The 23,717-nt window shown below is 49.7% G+C and overlaps 1 protein-coding gene across 1 annotated transcript; it reads left to right on the forward strand.

Moving 5' to 3' along the window:
* The first annotated feature begins 7,222 nt into the window (after positions 1 to 7,222).
* On the forward strand, positions 7,223 to 19,920 carry PLAUR (plasminogen activator, urokinase receptor). Its single transcript, XM_014795252.2, has 7 exons — positions 7,223 to 7,400; positions 8,956 to 9,066; positions 10,202 to 10,345; positions 15,857 to 16,009; positions 16,604 to 16,738; positions 18,379 to 18,525; positions 19,359 to 19,920. Exons 1-7 carry the CDS (start codon positions 7,343 to 7,345, stop codon positions 19,610 to 19,612), a joined length of 1,002 nt encoding a protein of 333 aa, XP_014650738.1. The 5' UTR covers positions 7,223 to 7,342; the 3' UTR covers positions 19,613 to 19,920.
* Positions 19,921 to 23,717: the final 3,797 nt, after the last annotated feature.

Below are 23,717 nucleotides of genomic sequence, written 5' to 3' on the forward strand. Positions count from 1 at the left end.
CCCTGTTTTGGGCCTCAGTGTGTTCATCCACGAAATTGCCATAACTCAGGGCCTATAGATAGTGCTCAATACACAGTGCCTATGGTAGCGCTGGGAGGATTCGTACTAGTGATGCTCAGGCTTTGAGGAAACCACACACCCATCCAGAGGGGGATGAGCACTTCGGAGCTGGACAGCCTGGGTTCAAGTTCCAGTTCTGCTGCTTCAAGCTGGCAAGACATTTCACCCGCTTGAGCCTCAGTTTCCCCATTTGTCAAACAGGGAAACTAGGAGGACCTACATCCAAGCGCTGCTCTGAGGATCGAGTGAGTTGAGGTCTGCAGAGCACTGAGAATGGTGGTGTTGTGTACCATCACCATCATTTAGCAGCGTGCCCGGCAAGGCCAGGTTGCCCCCTCCCCTTGGCTCAGAGGAGAGATCCCGAGCAAGAGAAAGAACCAGTCCAAGGTCAGTCCATAGGCCTGTCAGGCCTCCCAGGCTCCAGGGCAGGGCCCTCAGTCAGCGTGTACAATCAGTCAAGGAGCTTGCTCCTAAAGGAGAAAGATAGGAGCCTGGGGGCGGCTTTTCCTGATGGGGTGCCATGGCAGGGAGAGGTTTGAGAAAGAAGCCCACCTCCTTCCTGGGTGGATGCAGAGCCCCTTGGTCCAGGAGAAGTGGGAAGAAGCGAGAGCAGGTCCCCCAGTCCGAAGTCTGAGTCAGGGAGAGGAGAGCAGCTCCTGGTGCCTCGTGATAGGAGAAGCCGGCCTCCTCAAAGGTTAGCTGCTAATTCGGGCTGGGGAAACAGGCCAGGAGGTGCACAAACACGAGGCTTGTGGGGTCAAGAGTGTGAAGGGCAGGGAGGCAGAGAAGGGACGTTTCCCTGCCCTTAATTTGAAACCTGGAGGCAGGAGGACATCAGAGAGTTATTTAACACGCATATAAGGAAATACAGCCACGTGCACCCCTCTCTTATGCACAAACAGCAGCATGCGCAAACAGCAGCATACACTACGCACTGCTCTGCCCCTAGATTTTTCCATTTGACGATAAAAAACGTAACCTGAATTACATAGTTTCCTCTTTCTCTTTGTGCTTGGATAAATGTACCTCTTGTACAGTTAGGTATTTACCCATCACTTGTATTACAAACCATGTTGCAATGATCAACTCCGTGAGCCTATCATTTCATATTTGCCCCAAGTTCTGCAAAGTGGTAAGCGGTTTTGCAACGTCAAAAGGTTTTTCTATATTTGCAACTTTGAGAGCAGTTGTGAAATGACCTTCCATGGGGGTTGGACCAATTTACACTCACACCAGTGTGGAGGGGAGTGTCTGTTTCCCTGCAGACTCACCAACTCTGTGTATCATCAAATGTTTTGTTTTGGTTTTTTTTGCCAATCTGTAAGTGAAAGGGGTGTGGTAGGATGCAATGGCCCTTCCGTCAAGGGATGGAGTCTATTTCCCTCTCCTCAAGTCTGAGCCAGCCTTGGAGCTTGCTCCGACCAATAGACTAAGGCAGAAGTGATGTTGCCTGCATTCTGAGCCCCAGCCTCAGGGGAACCTGCAGCTTCTGTTCTGTTTCTGGCTGCTGGGAGCTCTTTTGCCACCATGTGACCGCGCTTGCCTGGTGTAGGATTGGAAAACATTCAGAGAGGATCCAGGCATCCCAGCCAAGCCAGCTGAGGACGTTTGAGTGGGGCCAACCAAGAACAACCAGGCCAGCCGAGCCAGCCTAGACGAGATGGGCCCAGCCAACCCACAGCATCTGGAGGCATAATGTTTGTTGTTTGAAGCCACTAAATTTTGGGGTGATGTAACACTGCAAAAGCTAACTGATGTAAATGGTATTTTAGTGTCATTTTTATAAGAGCCATTTGTGCTTCCCCTTCTGTCCTTTGCTAATTTTCTATTGATTCATAGGAGCTGAACTAGTTTCCTGGGGCTGTAGCAACAAAGGATCTCAACACTGGTGGCTTAAAACAACAGAGATGTATTGTCTGGCAGTCTGGAAGCTGGAAGCCCAAAATCAAGTGTTGGCAGGACTGTGCTCTCTCAGAACCCTGTAGGGGAATCTTTCCTGCTTCTTGTCAGCTGCTAATGGTTTGCTGGCAATCTTTGGCTTGCGTAACTCCAATCTCTGCTTTTGTCAACACACGGTCTTCTCCCTGTGTCTCTGTCTTCACATGACCGTCTTCTTATAAAGACACCAGTCACGTTGGGTTAGGGGCCCACCCCACTCTGCTATGACCTCATCTTAACTGATTACATCAGCAACAACCTTATTTCCAAATAAGGTCACATTCTGAGTCCTGGGAGTTAAGACTTCAACATGTCTCTTTCTCTCTCTCTTTTTTAGGTAGGGGGACACAATTCAGCCCTTAACGGGAGCTCTTTATATATTAGCGTCATCAGCCCTTGGATTGCAATGATTATATCTGCAATTGCAGCTCCGTGGTGAAACTTGAGCTGTGAAGTGCTAGAGATGGGGAAACCTTTCCTCTTTGCACAAACGCAGCAAAGTTTTCCTTCTCTGGATCCCCTCTTCTCCCCAGGTCTCCCCTAACCCCATGAAGCCAGAGAGAGGCATGCCAAAGGGGAGTGGTAGAAGACGGGATGGAAAGAGGCTGGGGGCTTCTAGCTCCTGGTCCTGTCCCCCCCCGGGGGGCAGCAACCCTCAGCTGGGTAGTTATGAGCGTGGACGGTAGAGCCGGAACCTTGGGTCCAAATCCTGACTCTATACTTACAAGTCATCATAGGCAAGTGACTCATTCTCTGTATTACCTTCCTTTTGTTGCTGTAACAAATTACCACAAATGTGGTGACTTGAAACACCAGAAATTTATTCTCTGACAGCACTGGAGGTCAGAAATCTGAAATGAGTCTTAAGGGGCCCAAATCAAGGTGTTAGCAGGGCAGGGCTCTCCGGGAGACCCTAGGGGTCCAGTGGTCCAAGAGGCACGCTCCTTGCCCGCCTTTGTTCTGGGCTCCTTTCTGCATCTTCCAAGCCGGCAGCAAAGCATCTTCTCTCTGCCCCTGCTTTCCAATGCTTCCATCTATTGTTAAATGTCCACCTGCCTCCCTCTGAGAAGGACACTTGCGATTACATTTAGGGCCCACCTGGATCATCAGGATAATCTCCCCTTCCTAAGATCCATGACTTAATCACATCTGCAAAGACCCTTTTTTCACATAAGGTGACATTCACAGGTTCCCCGGCTCAGGACCTGGATGCCTTTGGAGGCCGTTATTCAACTGACCACACCTCTCTAAACCCCAGTTTCCTCAACTGTAACAGAATGCTGTGAGGATTCACCAAGTTATGTAGAAAAAGCGCTCAGAACGGTGCCCCGCCTAGCACTAGTGCTCAATAACATTGAGAGGGGGAGAGCCTCAGTTGAAGTGTCCTCTTTGGGCCTCAGTTTCTCCGCCTGGAAAATGGGGGAAGAGGGGCGTGGACTTCAGGGACTTCCTGGCTCTTCCACACCCTGGGGTGATTCCTCTTCTGTGCCCCATTTTTGCAGAGGGAAAGCCAAGGCTCCGAGAAGAGATGTCCTGCATCTGGGAGGTGGCCAGGGTGGGATGCGGAAGCCACATCAGTGCTGGCTGTTAGGTCCCCTGGGGGAAGGGAGGGAAAGGCTGCAGCTCACCCTCCCTTACGGGGGGGGGGGGGTCACTTCTCAGGCAGGTGGCAAGAGGCTGAGGGAGTCCCAGCTGTGAGCTCACACCCGCACATCCACACTCACACACACACACAGCCTCTGGTCCTGTGTGTCTCTACTTTTCTCTCTTTGAAGACAATTGGGTGCCGTTCTCTCTAACTCCCTCTGTCAATCTCTCGCTCTCTGTCTCTCTGTTTCTCACTGTCTCTGTCCTTGTCTCTCAGGTGTTGTTTTGTCAGTCTCTCTCTCTCCCTCTCTGATTTCCCAAGTCAGTCTGTCTGTGGTCTCTCCTCCCCTCCTCCCATCTCTAGCTCTCTCTCTCTCACTGTCTCTCCTTCTTGTGTGTCTCTCCCTCCCTGTGTCTCCGTCTCTCTCGATCTCTCTCCCTCTCTGACTCTGCACCAGATTCTCCTCTCGTCAGCCCAGGGAAGCCCCCGAAACCTGTGGACCTCGCCCAGGCCCCGGCAGGCAGGCAGAAGTGGGCGAGGCCAAGATGAGTCACGAGGAGGAAGGAGCTGACATTCCTGCCGCATTTCTGGGGTTGCGCACGGGCCCAGCCCCCTGCCTGCGCCCCCCCGCCCCCCCCCCCGTAACACATCACCAGACCTCACAGGTGTGTGTCACTTGAGGGAGAGACAGAGAGAACAAGTCAGACAGAGACAGAGACAGTGAGAGAGAGGGACCGAGAGAGACAAAAAACAGAGAGAGAGAGAAAAGAGAGAAGCAGAGACAGACAGAAAGAGACAGGAAAAAAGATGGAGAGGCACAGAAAGAGAGAGGGACAGAGAGAGCGAGAGGCGGGGATGGAGAGAGACAAAGAGACAGGGGCAAAGAAAAAGGACAAAACAGTGCGAGAGAAAAAGACAGGGATGGAGAGACACAGAAGCGGAAATACGGACGGAGATTTCGAGAGACCAGAGCAGTCTGAGGTGGGGATGGCGGGGCTCCCTCTTTAAATAAAAGAGGAAACTGTGGCCTGGAGTAAGGTCATCCTGTAGGAAGTGGTAGCGCCAGACCACACAGCTCCGGGTGACCCCCAAACCCGAGCTTTCCTGTCCCCGAGCGACGCCACCCACCCGCCCCAGACCCACCGCACAGCTGGGAAAAGCAAGGACCAGTGGAGCGAAGCCACCCGCCCAGGGTCACTCAGCAGCAAGCAGCTGAGCTGGATCTCACGCCGGCCTGGACCAACACCCCAACTTCCTATTTCCCCCCCTCAGATGCTTTAGTGTCTCCTTCAGTTTTCATGCCAACCCCGACAGGGGCCCCGTTTTCACAGGAGGAAACTGAGGCTCGAAAAGAGGAGATGTGCTGGCGCAGGATGACCCAGCTAGGGAGCGGTCCAGTCCTACAGTTGTCAGTATGACAATCGCTGACCTCAGACTCATGACACGTCTCCACCTCCCTCCCCACCCCACTGGGAGGAAACCAGGGCCAGAGTCTAGAGTTGGGTGCGACAACAATAATAATGGCAGTTACTGGGTTTTTGTTTTTGTTTTTCTTTTTTTTTTTTTTGGTGAGGAAGATCGGCCATGAGCTAACATCCTTTGCCAATCTTCCTCTATTTTGTATGTGGGACGCTGCCACAGCATGGCTTCATGAGTGGTGTAGGTCTGCCCTTGGGATCCGACCCCGTGAACCCCAGGCCACCGCAGCAGAGTGCGTGAACTTAACCACTATGCTACCAGGCCGGCCTCCTGGCAGTTACTGTTTTTTATTGAGCACTTACTATGAGCCAGGCACTGTGGCAAAGCCCCTTGGGTGCATTCTTTCCTGTTCTAGCACACCAGCCCTGGGAGGGAGGCACTGGGTATCTCTGCTTTCCAGATAAGGAGCGTGAGGCACAGGGAGGATAAGTCACCAGACCAAAGCCACACAGCTAGTGCATAGCTGGAATCTGAACCCTCACAGTCTGGTGCCAGCCCCCACACTCTTAACCACTAGGCTATACTGCCTCTTAGGAGAGAAGATTTCTTTGGGACTTTTCTTACCTTATTTTAAAATTATTAGCTTAAGGCATCAACAAATTAATAAGAATAACAACAGTGTAATCATTATTATAATGGTAGAGGTAGCTGCTACTAACTCATTGCCTACTACTCTCTCACTTCCCGATTCTGTTCCAGCCACACTGGCCTCTCTACAGTTCCTAGATCTCATCAGGGACACTCCCACCTCAGGGCCTTTGCACTGGCTGTTTCCTCTCCGTGGAACTCTCCCCAGACCCTCTGCCCCACTTCTTCCCTTCCCACATTCAGCCTCTGCTCAGATGCCACCTGCTCAGGGAAGCCTTCTCGAATCTCCCCACCTAAAACCCACCACACCTCCGTTGTACCCTGGCATCTCCTTCCGGGTTTGTTTTCCTCCATTTTACTTATCACTGCCTGACAACAATGGATCAGATAACACATATTTACTCCCCATTGTCACAAGGTCAGGGACTTTGCTTTGTTTCCTGTGTGTACCCAGCTCCTGGACCAGTGCCCGGGACAAATTAGCTCCTCCGTAAATGCTGAAGGAATTTATTGAGCCCTCCGTGTGGATCAGCAACTGTCTCAGGCCTGTCACCTACATTTGCTCTGTTTGGTCAGAAGTATCCTGAGATGGAGAAACTATTTTATCTTCTGCATTTTATTTCACTTTTTAAAAAAACTTATTAGGGCCGGCCCGTGGCTTAGCGGTTAAGTGCGCGCACTCCGCTACTGGCAGCCCCGGGGTTCAGATCGTGGGCGTACATGGACGCACCGCTTCTCTGGCCATGCTGAGGCCGCCTCCCACATACAGCAACTAGAAGGATGTGCAACTATGACATACAACTATCTACTGGGGCTTTGGGGGAAAAAAGGAGGAGGATTGGCAATAGATGTTAGCTCAGAGCCGGTCTTCCTCAGCAAAAAGAGGAGGATTAGCACGGATGTTAGCTCAGGGCTGATCTTCCTCACAAAAAATAAAAAAATAAAAAAACTTATTAGGAACCTTTACAAACACACAGAAAAGAAAACAGAATGGTATATATATATGTTACCCTGATATAATTGATACAAATATTTTGCTATTTTGCCTTTTTTCCAAAAGTATTCTCAAGTAAATGCAGACACCAATGACATTCACCTCTAAATATTCCAGTGAGCATCTGTAAAAAATAAGAACGATTTTTCAGCATAACCACAAAACCATTGTCATAACAGCAATATCCACATTTTGGCTGAAGTAAGTTAGAGACGTTATTTCACTCCCAAATATTTCAGTGTGCATCTCTAAATGGTAAAGACATTTTTCCACATAACCACCATACCATTATCCCTCCTAACAAAACTAACAATAATCCTAGCATTATCTAATAATTGGCCACAAATTTCCCATCTGGACAAGTTTTAATCGGAGGGGTGGGGTCGCTTGCCCAAATAGCAGGAAGAGAGAAAACTGGAATTTGCACCCTGGCAGTCCGGGGACAGAGCTGTGACCACGGCCACGTGAGTCAGAGCAGAGCCGGCCCCTCTACCCCGGGCTGGCCACGCCCTGGTAAGGGAAGTTTTTGAGCAGGGGAGGTGACTGGGGGAGGAGGGGGAAGCGCCCACGCGTCTAGGGGTGACTCGCTCTTTCGCAAACCGTCTGGGAGGAGCCCCCGGGGCCACAAAACCGTCTCCTTCCCGAGGCCAGACTGAGAGGTGCAGAGAGGCCTCGGATAGGAGCCGCTGCCAGAGATGGGCCGCCTGCTGCTGCTGCCGCTGCTGCTGCTGTGGGTTCAGACCTGCATTCCAGGTAGGGGCTGGCCGGACGCCCGCGCCGGGAACTGGGTCTGATGACCGGGAAGGGGGGAGGGCAGCGGAGGGGGCTCAGATCTGATGAGGTGGGGGAGGAAGGCTCAGTCCCCAGCCCCCCCACTCAAATAGTAATTCTCCTGCCATCTGCCGCCCCACACGGCAGGGCACCCGGCACACGGTAGGCGCTCAGGAAATACTACTTGAGCGAAGGCATTGAACCACAGTCACCATTTAGGGAGTGTGCGCTTCATTCCAAGCGCTCTTCTGAGCTCCTTCCTTGCAATTTCAAACTGGACGGGCGGGACTATTTTAACCTGGTTTCACAGAGAAGGAAACTGAGGCACAGAGAGGCTAAGCAACTGGTCCGAGGTCACACAGCCAGTCCTTGAATAAGTGGGATTCTGACCCTGCGGGGGCGTTCCAGAGCGCTCTCCACTCTGTCGGATTGCCCCCAGTCCTTGAAAGACAGGAGGACAGCGCCTCATTTTGCACAAGAGAGTCAGGCCCAGCGAGGCAGAGCCAGGGGCTGGGGACCCAGGGCTCGTCCCTCGAGGACCCTTCCCTTTCACTACCCCCTAGCCGATCCCTCTCACCTCCTTTTCCCGGAGAATGTAGGGGAAAGGGTAGAAAAGCGAGAGGAAATGGAGAAGGAACGGAGTCAGGGCGGGGTGGGAGCGGGGGTTGGGGTTGGGGGGTGGTTTGGCAATGAATAACCTGGAAAGCTCTCCGGACCGCTGGAGGCCCGGAGTGAGTAATGACTCTGGAAGACTCCGAATTTGAGAATTTGCGGTGGGGCAGGGACCGCAGGGGAGCCTGGTGGGCGGGGCGAGGACTCGGGGAGGAGCTAGTGGGCGGGGAGAGAACCTCGGAGCGGATAGTGGGCGGGGATAGAACGTCGGGGAGGGGCTAGTGGGCGGGGAGAGAATCCCGGGTAAGGATTTGTGGGCGGGGCTAGAACCTCGGGGAGGGGCTAGTGGGCGGGGAGAGAACCCCGGGGAAGGATTTGTGGGCGGGGCTAGAACCTCGGGGAGGGGCTACAGTAGTTGGGGTTAGAGAGCACCCCAGGACTGGTGGGCGGGGTTAGACCTTGGAATGGACTGATGCGCGGGGAGAGAACTGCGGAGGCGGGTGGAACCTGTTGGGGGTAGTCGGGGGCGCGGGAATCGGCGGCAGAACGTAGAGATCGGCTGGAGTCGGGGAGGATAGAGGAGAGCTTGCGGGCGGCATAGAAAGGACCTTAGTGGGAGCAAGGCTAGAACGTCCCGATTGATGGCCAGGGTGGGGCTGGGACTTTCAGGATAGGCCCCGCGCGGACAGAATTAAAGGGAAGACGAGCGAGAGCGGGACTCTAGGAAGGGACTTGTGGGCGGAGACAGAACGTTGGGCTAGGGATAGACCTTCGTGGGACCCCGGGGCTGGCAGAACGTGGAGCACCAACCTGAGTGCACAGGGCCTGGAGACGTGGTCCTAGCACTGGGGCATGAGGAGGCCACAGGGAGATCCTGGCGCGCGCGATAACCACTTCTCCTCTCCTCTCCTCCCTCTTCCCCCAGCCTCCTGGGGCCTGCGGTGCATGCGCTGTGAGAAGATCGGGAATTGCCAGGTGGAAGAGTGTGCCCTCGGCCAGGGCCTCTGCAGGACCACGGTCGTACACATATGGGAAGGTGAGCTCCCCCACTCCAGCGCGACAGGGAAGGAGAGTGACCAAGAAACCTTATCTCGCCAGTAATCAGGGACAGGCAAACGAAAAAGACAAGGAGACCCGGTTTGAGGCCACTAAATTGACAAGCATTTAAAAACCTGACGATCCTGGGGTCGATGAGAATGTGGAACTGCAGACCCTGCTTTTAGGGGGGTAGACTGGTGCATCCACCGCACAGAGTGATTCGCAATATCTAGTGCAGATGAAGATTAGCATACCCTACAGCCAACAGTTCAACTCCTAGGAATATAGAAATCCCAAAGAACCTTGGCCTCATGTGTCCAGGAACACATGTACAAGAATGTTCTTAGCAGTAATGCTTGTGATAGGGCAAATTGGAAACAACCTAAAGTCAGTCATCAACAGAGGAGAAACATTATGGTATAATCACACGATGGAATGTTCTGCAGCAGTTTAAATGAAGGAATTAGAGTTGTGGGTATTAACGTGGATATATCTCAAAAACATAAGGGTGAGAGAAAAAAAGCATGTTGCAGAGTATGATATCTTTTAATATAAATAGTATATAACAATATACAATCAATATAAATATAAAAATAGACAATGGCATATATTGTTATGCATACATAGTGTGAGAATTGCCTATGCCAGTGGTTGCCTCTAGACAGGGCATAAGAGGAATGGAATTGGCAGGGGAGGAGGGTGAGCAGGAGGCTTTAATTGTATCTTTTAAATTTAATTTCTTTTAAAAAATATATAAACAAATGTAGCAAAATGCTAATATTTTATAAAGTTGGGTGATGAATATACAGTATTTATTATATCATTCTATTATACTTTTTGGTAAACTTGAAGCATTTTCCTTTAAAAATTCCTATTAGAGTCATCTCCCTGCTAAAATCACTAATCTGTGAGGGAGGGGTAGATGGATCCAGAAAGTCTCAGTGATAGTGTTGTCACCAGGAGAGAGTAGGTTTCCTGTGAGGGTGGTGGATACCTCTTGAAAAGACAGTTGGACCCAAACAAGAGGAAAGGAAGGGATCAGCCCTGGGAGTGGGTGTCCTTAGGACCAGGAGTGTTAGAGGCTGGTTGGGCCCAGGGGAGCCTCTGGCATGACGAAGATACACTCCTCACAGGAGGTGAAGAGCTGGAGGTGGTGGAGAGAGGCTGTACGCACCCAGAGAAGACCAACAGGACCATGAGCTATCGAATAGGCATGCAGATCATCACCCTCACAGAGACCGTGTGTGGGTCAGACTTGTGCAACCGGCCCATCCGTGGTGAGTAGGGCAGCCCTCGCCACGCCCAACCCCAAACCATCCCCAACTCAACCTCATCGTCATCCCTATCTTATCCCCAATCCTATACCATGCCAACCCCAACTCCATGCCTTACCCCAGTACCAACCCCAACTCAAACTCTTCCTTATCCCAAACACATCTCCAGCCCGGCCCCATTCTCATCCCCAACCCCAGCTCAACCTCACCTTCAGTCCTATCCCCAACTTGATTTTACCCCCAGCACCCTCCAACTCAAGCCCATCCTTGTTCCAAACACGTCTCTAACCCATCCCCAAATCAGCCCCATCTTATCTCAGACTATCCCCAATCCCACCGCCAACTACAAACTCATCCCCATCCCTAACCCTATCCCATCCCATATGTGTGTTTGTTTTTATGGTTGTTATGTATAAGATGCAACACCTGCCATTTAGAATCTACACACATATACACCTGCTCGAGAAGTAGGTGAGGTATCTCATTGATGTTTTGCCATCTCATGTTTTCCATGGGACAGGAGATGGTTCAGGCGGTAGATGGTAAGGGACTGAGATACAGAGACCAGAGATACCAGAGACTCAATGTTCTTAAGGGAAGTCAAAAGAGGAGGGGATCAGACAGGCTGAAATGGGCTCAGAAAGTTCTCTAGAATAGATGGTCCTTAGGAAATGTTAGGAAATGGAAAAGAGTGTGAAGAAACTTCCATAAGCCCTTTTGTTGAGTTTCATAGCTTTAGGCTCTGGTCATTTTAAGAAAAAGACTTAGAAAGGCTCCAGTTCCCTGAGTTCCCCCTAGAAGAGGAAGGGTGGGGAAGGAATGAACCCATGTTGCATGGTCAGGCAGAGATTCCTCTTTCTGTTGAGGAAGGAAATTGGGTCAGGCCACTGTAGTCACCATGACGTCAGTAAGCAGAGCACCTGCGTTCACACTGGTTTTCTCTTGTTCTTCATCCACCCCGATTCTGCCGTTTTCATCTATCCTGACCTCAAACATTCATCTGTTGGTGGGAACTGAATCAGATGTTTATTTTCAAGGAAGTGACAAGAGAGAGGATGCTGGCTTCCTCTCTCTCAATTAGATGTGCTTGAGGAAAGCACTAATAAGTGAGTTTAAGTAATGCTTTTAATATGAGATAATATTCAAAATATTTAACAATATCAGTCAGTGCAGAAGGCACTGATCAATCAGAACAGACCTCTGGAGGCCCCCCTGCTGGGCCTGATATTACCCGTTTAGCTGATGGATCTTGGGGAAATGAGTGTTCTAAAGAGAGGGTTGGGAATGGTCAGGGGTCCACCAAGGAGTCAATTCAGTAATTTAATAACCGATATGCCTATATCAGCCCCATTTCTAATGCCATCTTACCCTGCTCACGGGGACTAGAACCGTGGATTAAACTACATCCTGTACTTACGTGATACTGGGACACGGCAGTGACCAGAACAGCCTTGGGCCCTGGCCCGAGGGAGCTCATAGTCCAGTGGGTGGGTGGCTGGGGGGACAGATCCATCACCAGACAGTCACTGCCCAGATCAGTCAGAGCCGAGATGGGGGAGCACAGGCAGAGAGTCAGGACCCCGATAGAAGAAACAGAGACCAGAGGGTTCAGAGCTGTGATGGAGAAGCCCAGTCCAGAAATGTCAGGGCTGAGATGGAGGAAACAGAGGCCAGAGTGATCAGGGCTGGGCCGAGTGAAGAGTGGGGCTGTGGGACCCTAGAGCAGACACTTGACTCAGATGCGAGCAGGTTTCCTACAGGAAGCAGCAGCTAAACTGGATCTTGAGGGATGAGTAGGAGTCAGACTTAAAAAGACAGTGGAAAGGGTTTTCCAGACAGAGGGAGCAACAGAAACAAAGGCCCAGAGGTGGGTGAAAGTAGTTCAGCTGGAGGAAGGAAAAAATGGGGCGAGAGGAGCTGGTGACATTGGCAGGGTCGTATTAGACAGGGCCTTCTAGCCTGTGGTAAGAAATATAGACTTCATCCGGGGAACAGTGGGAGGTCATGAGAGGGTTTTAAGCAGAGAGGGTCACAATCAGATTTGTATTTTTAGCAAATTGTTGTGACCTCAGAGTGGACGAGAGATTGGGGGGAAGCAAGAGTGGATGAAGGGAGACCAGCTTGGAGGTGAGTGAGGTTGTCCAGATGAAGAAGAGGACTAGAGGGTAAGCCCTGCAGATGGAGAGAAGTGGCTGGATTTAAGAGCTAGCTAGCAGGTAGATGAGCAGGACTTAGTGATGGATTAGATGTGGCGGGTGGGTTTGCAGTTCTGGTCATGATGGAGTTGCTTATATCAGAATAACGCCCCCTGCCAATGGCAGCCGTGAAAGCTGGACAAATTATAAACAATTATTTGAAGTTACTATAGAGAGCAGCAAACGAAGAGAAGAATTTGAGAGCTACAATCTTTGAAAGAAGGAAAGCTCAGGGAGTTGGGTCCCACAGACAAGCCGGCTTTTTTCTTGAGCGCACTTTCCAGTTCACTGCTGTGAAGAGGAAATAGAACTGAAGCAAAAAGAGATCATCGCTAGACCGGGAAGAGAGAAGGTGGAGTCTGGGGCTGCCCGAGTGTCTCGAAAATGAGAGGTGAAATCCTGGAATGCAGGGAACCACGGCATGGGAATCCCCAGATCTGCAAATTTCCTTCAAGTCATTGGCAAGCTGTACGTGCACAGGGTGTGACTCCAAGAAACTCAGCAGAACATAGTATCTGGGAAGCTACAGAATTGAGCAAGGATTCCAGCAGGCATGTGATGGTGGGGAGGCTGAAGTTGCCAAGTTGGAGAGAGGCCTTGGACCACCTCAAGTTACCTCTGAGACCACACCCGAGGAGTAAGGGCAAAATTGAAATAGACTAGCCTGAAAAATGCCTACATCTCATCTTAGACGGGAAGAAAAACCAACCCTCTGTGGAAGAAATAACATCATTTAGAACCTTTACAAATTTTCATCTATACTGTCTGGCATCTAATCAAAATTTACAAGGTACCCTGAAGAAAATGAAAAGGATCAATTGACTGGAAGCCAAGAGAAAAATCTAACAATAGAAACAAACTCGTAATGATTCAGATATTGGGATCATTAGACAGGGAACTTGAAAATAGCTATGATTAATATATTCAAGAAAGTAGAGGAAAGGCTAAGTTTTAGCAGAGATCTGGAATCCATCTTTTAAGTGAGTCAGACAGGAAATATAGTACAATGACTGAAATTCAGAACTCAACAGATGTGCTTACTAGAGATCGGAAACAGCAGAGCAAAAGGATTAAAGAACTAGAGACGGGGTAGTCGAAGTATCCAGATTGGTAACTAGATGTGGAGGATCAAGGTGTCTGCCAGGTTTCTGCCCTAGAGGACTGGCTGGGGCCATCTCTGAGATGTGGAATTCAGGAGAAGGAGCAGGTCTGGGGAGAAGATGGAGAGTTTCATTTGGGGCATGTAGAGATTCAGGTGTTTGAGGGATAGCCAAGGGGCTTCCACGAGGCGGTTGGGTGTAGAGGTATGGAGCTCAGAGAGAAATCTCAGAGAGAGATTTGTGAGTGACCAGCATATAGGTGGAAGTGAAGCCATGTCAATGGATAACATCTCCATGGGACAGAGTGGGTACCGTGAGAAATGAAAAGGGCCTAAGACAGAAACCTCAGGATCACCCACATTTAGAAGAGCGACAGAGGAAGAAGAGTTCACAAAGGAGACCCATGGATGGTAAGAGACAGCTATTTTGGCAGTGATGGCAATTCATGTTTTCATTTTCATGGAAGTTCATGCCAGAAGACATGGGTTGTTGGCCTTTTTGTCATTTTTCTTTGTGGGGAAGGATTTGGCTTTTGATGTAATATGATTCACCTAATTACAGCTACTGGCCTGCCAGTTGAGGGCCTTGGCTGAGACAGCCCTCTTGCTTCTCTAAGACTTGGCCCAAACTCAACTCAGATATCTGGGGTCAGGAACGAGAGGGCATGCCAGGCCTGGGCATGGTGTGAGCCAAGGCCTGGGCACAGCAGTGACTGGTGAATCCAGGGAAAAGTAACTACTCCACTTGGCCTGGACCAGAAGGTCCATGTGAGAAGCAAAGTTATCACAGAGCAATCAAGTGAGGCTTTGATCCCTGACACAATTGAGTAGTGTATTGATTATCTATTGCTGCATTACAAAGTGCCCCAAAACTTAAAACAAAAATAAGCATGTGTTACTTTATGAAGTTTCTGAAGGTAAAGACTCCAGGAGTGGCTTAGGTAGGTGGTTCTGGATCTTTCTAGAGGTGAGGTTGCATCAAGATGACAGCTGGGCTGCAGTCATCTGAAAGCTCCCAAGATAGCTTCACTCACACGGGTGTTCCACTCCATGGCTTTGGCAAAGGCCTCAGTTCCTTGCCATACAGACCTCACCATGGGGCTGCTTGAGTGTCCTTGCAACATGGCAGCTGGCTTCCCCAAGAGCAAGTGATGCAAGAGAGAGCCAGGAAGAAGTTGCAATGTCTTTTATGATCTAGCATAGAAGTCACACACCAGTATTTCCACAATACCCTATTGGTTACCCAGGTCAACCCTATGCTTTATGGGAAGGGACCTCACAAGGGCCTGAATACCAGGAAGCAGGGATCATTGGGGGCCGTCTTGGAGATTGGCTACCACAGGGAACAATAGAAAGGTTTTATCTAATTTTTCATTCATTCATTCATTCAATTAATAAATATTGATTGAATATTCTCTCTGGCCCTGGCCCTGTGCTGGGTGGTGCTGGGACACAGTAGTGACCAAGACAGCCCTGGCCCTACCCTCCTGGGGCTCAGAGTCCAGTGAGGGAAAAAGACCTGTCACCAGACAGGGACAACCCGGAGCGGGCATGGCTGGGATTGGGGAGCCCAGAGGGGCACCTGATCCAGCCCGAGAGGTCAGGGAGGGCTTCTTGGAGGAGGTGAAATTGGAGAAGATGATGCCTAAAGAATGAGTAGGAGATAGGGAAAGTAGGAGCAAGGGAATGTGTTCTAGGCAAAGGCAACAGCATGTGTAGGTCTGGGTGCCAGTCAGCATGTATATGCGAGGACTGTGGGAAGTCATGTGAAGAAGAGTCTGAGGGGCTGGTGGAGGGAGATGAGGGAGGAGAGGTGACCAGGACCCAGTCTTTGATGGGCCTTCAATGCCATGCTGAGGATCTTGGATTTTGTTCTGAGGGCAATGGGGAGTCATGGAGGGGTTTTGAACAGAGGAGAGGCAGGGTCAGATTTGAGTATTAGAAGCATCCTTCTGTGGCCATATGGGGATGCCCTGGGGGTGGGGGGTGGGGCAAGAATGGAAACTGGGAGGCCAAGGAGGAAGCTGATATTGAAGGAGGTCTCAGCTGGACTTGGTCATGGAGCTGGAAAGGCCAAGATGGATTCCAGAAAGATCCAGAATGGCCAGGGCTTGATGGTTGGCTGAAGGGTGGGATAAGGAGGAATTGATGCTGAGTTGAGTCCTCAAGGGAGCTGGACTCTCCCCATGGAGTCTCACCTTCCTGCCTCTCCCCAAACAGGCCAGCCTCGACCCTTTCCCCGAAGCCGTTTCCTCGAATGCACTTCCTGCGCCTCATCAGACCTGAGCTGTGAGAGAGGCTGGGAGCAGAGCCTGCAATGCCGCAACCCTGGAGAACGGTGCATGGAAGTGGTCACGCACCGGAACCTGGAAGGTGAGCCCCAACCTGCCAGGAACTCCTCCTCCCTGCTTTGCTTCTCCCCAAGGCTGCACTTAACAATGACCTTAACAAAATAACAGTGATTTAAGCAAGGTAGAAAGTTAGTTCTCACACACACAAAAAATTCAGTGATAGGAAGTCCAGGGTCACTAGGACAGTTCCACAGTCACTAGAAACCCAGATGCCTTCTCATTTCTTCTATTCTCAAGATAGCCTCATAGTCCAAGATAGCTGCCAGAGCTCCAGGCCTTATGTCCAAGTTCCAGGAAGGAGGAAGGGGAAAGATGGGGCAAAAAAGGGGTACCCCTCCTTTTGTAAGCGTTCTCCTTTCTGGAAGTCCCATAAAACCTTACTACTTACATCACATTGGCCAGAATTTAGCCACATGACTATCCCTACAGAAGCTGAAAAATGTGAAATGTGTCTTTTGGCTAGATATATGGCTGCCCCAAATAAAGTGAGGGTCCTATAATGAAGGATGAAGCAGAGAATGGTCAGAAGACTGCTGTGGTAGGCAAACCTAGTCTCAGCCCCTCATCAACAATCTGACCTCTCTCCTCTGCCCCCCCCACCCCCAACCCCCAACAGTAAGTCCAAGGGATGAGCGCTACATTCGTGGCTGCGGCAACCTTCCTGGCTGCCCAGGCCCCACCGGCTTCCACAACAACGACACTTTCCACTTCCTGCGGTGCTGCAACACCACCAAATGCAATGGGGGCCCAGGTAAGGGGCTGGAGACCCGGTGTGAGGCCTGGGATCTGGGCGGGGAGGTGCACTTATGCTGACCGCTACTGGCTCGCAGGCAAACCCCTCCTCTCTAAGTTTCTGTTTCTTCGTCTGAAAAATGGTCGCATCAATCCCTTCCTCACAGAAGGATTTTTGTGGGAATTCAATGAGACTATCAAACTGTTAACTTGAAAAGCCTCAAAACGAGTTTATTCAGGAATAGCCAAAAGAATTGCAATTCAGTTATGCGCCTGCTACCGCTAAACCATAGGCAAATTCAGCAAAGGAGGGGAGCTGTTTTTATAGAGAAAGAGGGGGAGTAGGGAGGGGCTGCTCTAAAGGAGAGTCCATTGGGGGAAAGTAACAAGGGCGGCAACAGCTTCTCATTGGCTGAACTGAGACATTTCTCATTGGCTGGGCTGTTGCCAGGTGGGGAGAGAAATCTTCCTTCAGTAGTAAAGTAGTTTTACCTCCCATCCAAGACGCAAGCCTGTGTTTCTTCCTGTTTGGTGTAACTGATGACGTATGATATAGCATGAGAGCTCCCCCTACAGGCCTTCCTGACTCCAATTTAGTTAAGGTTTCTTTTCTTAATTTCCACAAAATCTTCACCAAGACCCGGGTTTCATGCTGCCTACATCCTCTTGAACCCTTCCACTGCTCGCACCTCCTCTGCTGCCACGCTGGTCCATGCCACCATGACCTCTCACCTAGATTGTTGAAATCATCTCCTGGATGGTCCGCTGCCTCCACTCCTGCCACCCTAAGGCCAGTGTTGACCAGAGCAGCAAGAGTGGTTTTTTAAAAATGTAAATCAGATCATGTCACCCTCCTTCCTTAGGCACTTCAACAACTTCCCCTTGCTCTTGGAATAAAACCCAAAGACCATACTATGCCCTGTGTAATCCAGCACCTGTCTGCCTCACGGTCTTCATTTAGTTTCTGCAACTGCCAAACTCTGTTCTGCCTCATGGCCTTTGCACAGCAGTGCCCTCCACCAGGAAGGCGTCTGCCCCAAGAGTTCACCCAGCTGGCTACTTCTCATTCCTTAGGGCTCAGCTTTAAAATATCATTCTCAAGGAAACTTTCTCTGTCCCTCCTCTCCAACAGAATCTAGATCCTTCGTGTTATTCTGTCTCTATAAACCAGTACTGTCCAACAGAAATTTCCACAGTGATGAAAATGTTCTGTATCTGTCCTGTCCAATATGGTAGCCACTGCCCCATATGGCTATTGAGCCCTTGAAATGTGAACTGAATTTTGAATTTTATTTAATATTATTTAATTTCAATGTAAATGTAAACAACCACATGTGGCTTAGTGGCTACCATATGGGACAGCACAGCTTTAAATTCTAAGTTCTCTGAGGGCAGGGACTGTTTCGTCTTACACAGCTGCTTACCCAGTGCTTGGTCAGATAGGGGCTCAGGGGGAGCGGGGGGTTGGGATTTCTCTCACAGGCCCCAGAGACCCGCCAAAAGAGAGTGTCATTCCAATGCTGACCACAAGGTGGCGCCATGACATCTCAGGCTGAGAGTTGGGAGTGCGGGGGAGGTAATGCAAGGACGGAGGACACTCTTTCACCCTCTTACCCACACCCTCGTGCTCCTTTCCTTGGTTTCTTGTCTTCTCCCAAGTCCTGGAGCTTCAAAACCTGCCACTCAATGGCCTCCAGTGTTACAGCTGTGAGGGGAACAGCACGTATGGATGTTCCTTTGAAGAGACTTCCCTCATCGCCTGCCGAGGCCCCATGAATCAATGTCTGGAAGCCACAGGCACTAAAGGTGAGGCCCTTCAGGAGGCTAGGAGAGGTGCTTATGGGAGGGTGGGGTTTGCAAGAGGTTGACTTCTAGCTAAGCTGGACTTCCTTCAGGAGGGTGCAAAGTGTACTAAGGAATTAGGACTCGTTCCTTAGGAAATGGATATTTTGGCAACAGAAATGTAGACTTGGGGGTGGGACTTCCCATAGGTGGGTGGGACCTCCCGTGGACATTGCTAGTTTCTATCCTGAGACGTCCTGGGAAGGGTTCTCAAATCTTTTGGTCTCAGAATTCCTTCATGCTCTTAAAAGTTACTGTTTATGTCAGTTATATCTACAGATATTTACTGCATTCAAAATTAAAACTGAGAAATTTTAAAAGATGTATTTATGAATTCATTTTAAAATAACAATTAAAAACTTATTACATGTGAACATATTTTTACGAAAAAAAAAATGACCTTTTCCAAAATGAAAAACTTTAAATGAGAAGACTGGCATTGTTCTACAATTCTGAAAATCTCTTTACTGTCTGGTTTGATAGAAGACAGCTGGATGCTCATATGTGCTTCTGCAGCCAGTTTGTTCCAAGATCACTTGTCCTGGGGTTTCTGGAAAACTCCGTTGTATGCTTATGAGAGCGAAAAAGCCTAATGATATTTCAGCATTATTGTGAGAATAATTTTGACTTCGCAGATCCCCTGGAAGGGTCTGAGGGACCTCCAGGGGTCCCTGGACCACACTGAGAACTGCTACTTTTTCCAGGTGGCATCCATCACAAGGTGGCACGTCACCCAGTGAGAATTCTAGGTCCAGGCCCCAGGGTGTGGAGTCTCATACAGTTTTCTCTCTCCTCAGACCTGGGGAACACAACCTACACAGTACGAGGCTGTGCAACCCCCTCATGGTGCCAAGGCCTCCACGTGGCTGAGGCCTTCGGCCTGACCCATCTCAACATCTCATGCCTTACTGGAAATGGCTCTAACTACATGTTGGAGGATGTCCAGCCCCGCATGGGGGGCGCCCCCCGGCCTAGCCCTGCCCACCTCAGCCTCACCGTCATCCTGCTTACAACTGCCAGACTTTGGGGAGGCACTCTCCTCTGGACCTGAACCCCACACTCCCCCTGCCCTGGCTGGATCCAGGGGCCCCGTATGCCCTTTCCTCAGCTCCTAGCCCTGCAGACTTGCTGTGTGACCTCAGGCCAGTGTGCTGCCCTCTCTGGGCCTCAGTTTTCCCAGCTGTCAAAACACCTATCTTGCAGAGTTGTGAGAACCAGAGGAGAAAAGTTGGAGAAAGGCTGCAGGCCAGCGGGAGAGCTCTTATTATTATTATTGTCGCTGTTGTTATTATTAATATTTGAATATTTGTTTTATTTAATATTTTATATTCAAATAAAGAATTTTCTACCACTGAACAAGGCCAGATCTGCCCTCCTCCATAGCGTCTGTCTTTGGGAGGGTGAACTGGGGCACCTTTCCGCAGGCTTCTGGAATTAGGGGTCACATTGTAGGAGCCAGGCATTTGAGGCCCCAGCCTTGGGAGCAGTCCAAAATGGGCTTCCACCCTAAGCTGCCTCCACATCTTTCTGGGCTCCTAATGCAACCTTCTAACGTGCTCACCCAAGCATAAACTTTCCAATCTCTTCTCCCAAACTCCAAAGGTCAAGACTACTTTGTTGTTCTAAGGAGGCAGGTCTGCATTTCCTGGGGACTCTGAGACTGGAGATGAATAGAAGAGATAACACCATGGCCAGAACTCCCATGATGCACTGCAGTGAGGAATAAGGACAGGACTACATTTCCCCTGATGCTCTGGGGCAGGACATAAAGGCTGGGCTATATTCTCTAGGATGTCCTCAGACTGATTCAGGAAAAGACAGAACTACCATTTCAATGGCACTCTTGGAGCACAATACTGAAGAATTCCTATTTCCTGTGGTTTGCTGAGGCAAACTCATAGAGACAAAATTTCACTCCCCTTGGGGCCCTATGGTTCATGAAGAAAAAGATAGGACATCTTCCATGGTATTTGAGGGTAGGTGAGGGACAGGGTTTCTTTTTAGGACCTCCTCAAGTCACATATCACCAACTGTCATTGTGGTGGCTTAAAGAGGTGGGGTCGGTATCCACCTCTTGAACATGAGTGGCTCTGTGACTTCTCTGACCAATAGAACATGGTGGAAGTTATGCCAGGCCAGATCCTGGACCCAGGCTTTTATAATTTTTATTTATTTATTTTTTCCCCCAAAGCCCCGGTAGATAGTTGTATGTCATAGCTGCACATCCTCCTAGTTGCTGTATGTGGGATGCGGCCTCAGCATGGCCGGAGAAGTGGTGTGTCGGTGCGCGCCCGGGATCCGAACCCGGGCCGCCAGCAGCAGAGCGCGTGCACTTAACCGCTAAGCCACGGGGCAGGCCCCTGGACCCAGGCTTTTAGAAGCTGTCTGGCTCTGAGGAAGCCAGCTGCCATGTAAAAGTCCTCCTGTACTGAGACTGCCATGCTCTGAGGTCACCCAAACTACTCATGCACGGATGCCATATGGAGAGAGAGCCCCGGATGTTCCAGCCACCTCAGCCCAGGTGCCAGACAAGTGGGATCCACCCTGGACATCGTAAGCCCAGCAGGTATAACATGCAGGAGAACCGGGAAAGCCAGCTCTTTTCCTTTCCGAGGGCTGCCATAATAAATTACTACAAACTTACAAACTAGGGGGCTTCAAACAACAAAAATTTATTCTCTCAGAGTTCTGGATGCTACAAGTCCGAAATGTCTCTGAGGAAGAATCCTTCCTGGCCTCTTCCTGGCTTCCGGGGGTTGCCGACAATCCTTGGTGTTCCTTGGCTTGAGGCTGCGTCACTCCCATCTCTGCCTCTGTTGCTGCATGGCCTTCTTCTCTGTGACTGTGGCTGTGCGTCTCCGAATCTCTCTCTCTTGTTAGAAGGACACAGTCATTGGATTTAGGGGCCCACCCTAATCCAGTATGACCTCAACTTAATCACATCTGCAAAGACCCTATTTCCCAATAAGCTCACATTCATGGATCCTGGGGGTTAGGACTTCACCATATATTTTGAGGGGACACAATTCACCCACAACACCAGCCAACAGTCAGAACCAAGGTTTCAGATATATGGCCCCAGATGAACCATCCCATCCTTCTCCAGCTGTTCAAGCCAGCCCGTTCTGGCCCCAGTCCATTGTGGATCAAATACACGCTGATCCCACTGTGTCTTGCTCAACTTCCTGACGCACAGAATCATAAGATAAAAAGGCTGAGGTTTTATATCACTGAGTTTTGGGGTATTTTGTTATGCTGCAATGGTTAACAGGAACAGTCGTTGTCTTTTTGCTAACTCTCCCCCCTATAATCTCCATAAAGGGCAAGGTCTTTTCTTTGCTCACTACTGTATTCTCAGGACCTAGAATAGTCCTGGGACACGGCAGGTGATGAAGAAGGAAGGAAGGGAGGGAGGGAGGGAGGGAGGGAGGGAGGAAGGAAGGAAGGAAGGAAGGAAGGAAGGAAGGAAGGAAGGAAGGAAAAAAAGACCATGATGCTCTACAGCACAGATTGGAGGCTGGGAATACATTTCCCATGATGCCTCACAGGCTCTACAGCACAGATTGGAGGCTGGGAATACATTTCCCATGATGCCTCACAGCAGGAATTGAGGCTAGGACTGCATCTCCCATGAGATTCTATGGCAGAGATGGGAGGCTAGGATTACATCTTCCATGATGCCATACAGTGCAGACCAGAGGAGAGAAATACACGTCCCATGATGCCCTACAGCAGAAATTGAGGCTAGGGATAAATTTCTCATAATGTTCTACACCAGAGCTTGTGATCAGGACCTCATCATTAATAGCTCCCAAGTTTTTGTTCAGGGATCTTGGTTGCAATTGGTTGCAAGAAATAAAATCTGTTTCAGCTGACTTAAGCAAAAATGACAACGTGATTGGAAGTTTAGAATCCAAGCAAGAGCTAGGTCTCTGGGCCTCACTGGGGACAAGAAACAGAATTGAAAAGCTGTATGAAATCAAGGTTGTCTCCCTTTTGCAAAATCTCTCTCTCTCTCTCTCTCTCTCTGAATGTGTGGTTTCCCTCGTGGGCTTCCACTTTATTTCTCTGTCTCTCCACAAACTCCCTTCTTCTGCTTTACACATAGTAGCCAAATCTACCTTTGAAATATCAAGTACCAAGAACTACTTGTGTCCTGGTTCTAGAATTTTAACAGACAGGCTCTGATGGGGTCCAGTTTGGGTCAGAGCTCTGCCTATGACCCCCTCTGCTATAGCCAGGGAAGTTCACGTCAAAGCCACCGCATACAGTTGTTCAGGTTGTAAACAGGAGGAATCCACTGCTCCTGAAGTTCTCATGGTATGCAGCCCACTCAGCCAGAGCTGGGACAACAACATCTATGAGAGAGATCCCACCACATGATGGGGGAGCAACTGAAAGACAAAACTATCCCTTAGAATGTTTTAATCTGCAAGCAGCGCTGCCTCCATGTATTCTATGTGAATCACAAGCAATATGGTGGCCAGGGCTGTATGTAACAGGGCACCCAACTCAAAATGGTTGAAACAAAGAGGAAATTGATTATCTCACAGAACAAGAGATCATGAGTTAGGGCAGTTGCTGGGTTGACTAATTCAATGTTTCCACTATGTCCTAAAGGATCCATTCAGGCTTGTCCACCTCATGGCCTCAAGATGGCCGCTGCAGTTCCAGACATCACACCCACATTCAGAGGCAATAACAAAGAGCCATCTCTTCTTGCGTCTCTTTTTTAAAACAAAGAAAGCTTATCCCAAAACTTCCAGGCTGACTTGCACTCACTTTTTATTCGCCAGACTTATTTCATACACCCATGCCTAGAGCAATCACAGGAAGAGGGCATGGAACCACAATATTTGGCAAAGTATATTCAGATTCCATTCTGGGGCTTCCCGCACATCATCCAGCTAATAAAGAAAAGTGGATGCCTGAACAAAATCAGGATTCTCTTAGGAAGGAACAAAGAGGGAGAGAATGTGTATTCGGGGGAAAAAAATACCCAATCTTCCTCCTGTATAGGGAAAATTCCAATTCTTCCATACTATATTTTTCTCCTGTGTGTCTCCTTTACTTTCACACTACTACCACACTCACAACATTTCTGGTCACCAAATGTGTGTGTGGAGGGGTTTCTCCACACCAAGCAATTCTCTGTG

The sequence above is a fragment of the Ceratotherium simum genome, chromosome 33 (assembly GCF_057802395.1).
Source record: "Ceratotherium simum simum isolate JZ-2026a chromosome 33, ASM5780239v1, whole genome shotgun sequence".
Taxonomy (NCBI): Eukaryota; Metazoa; Chordata; class Mammalia; order Perissodactyla; family Rhinocerotidae; genus Ceratotherium; species Ceratotherium simum.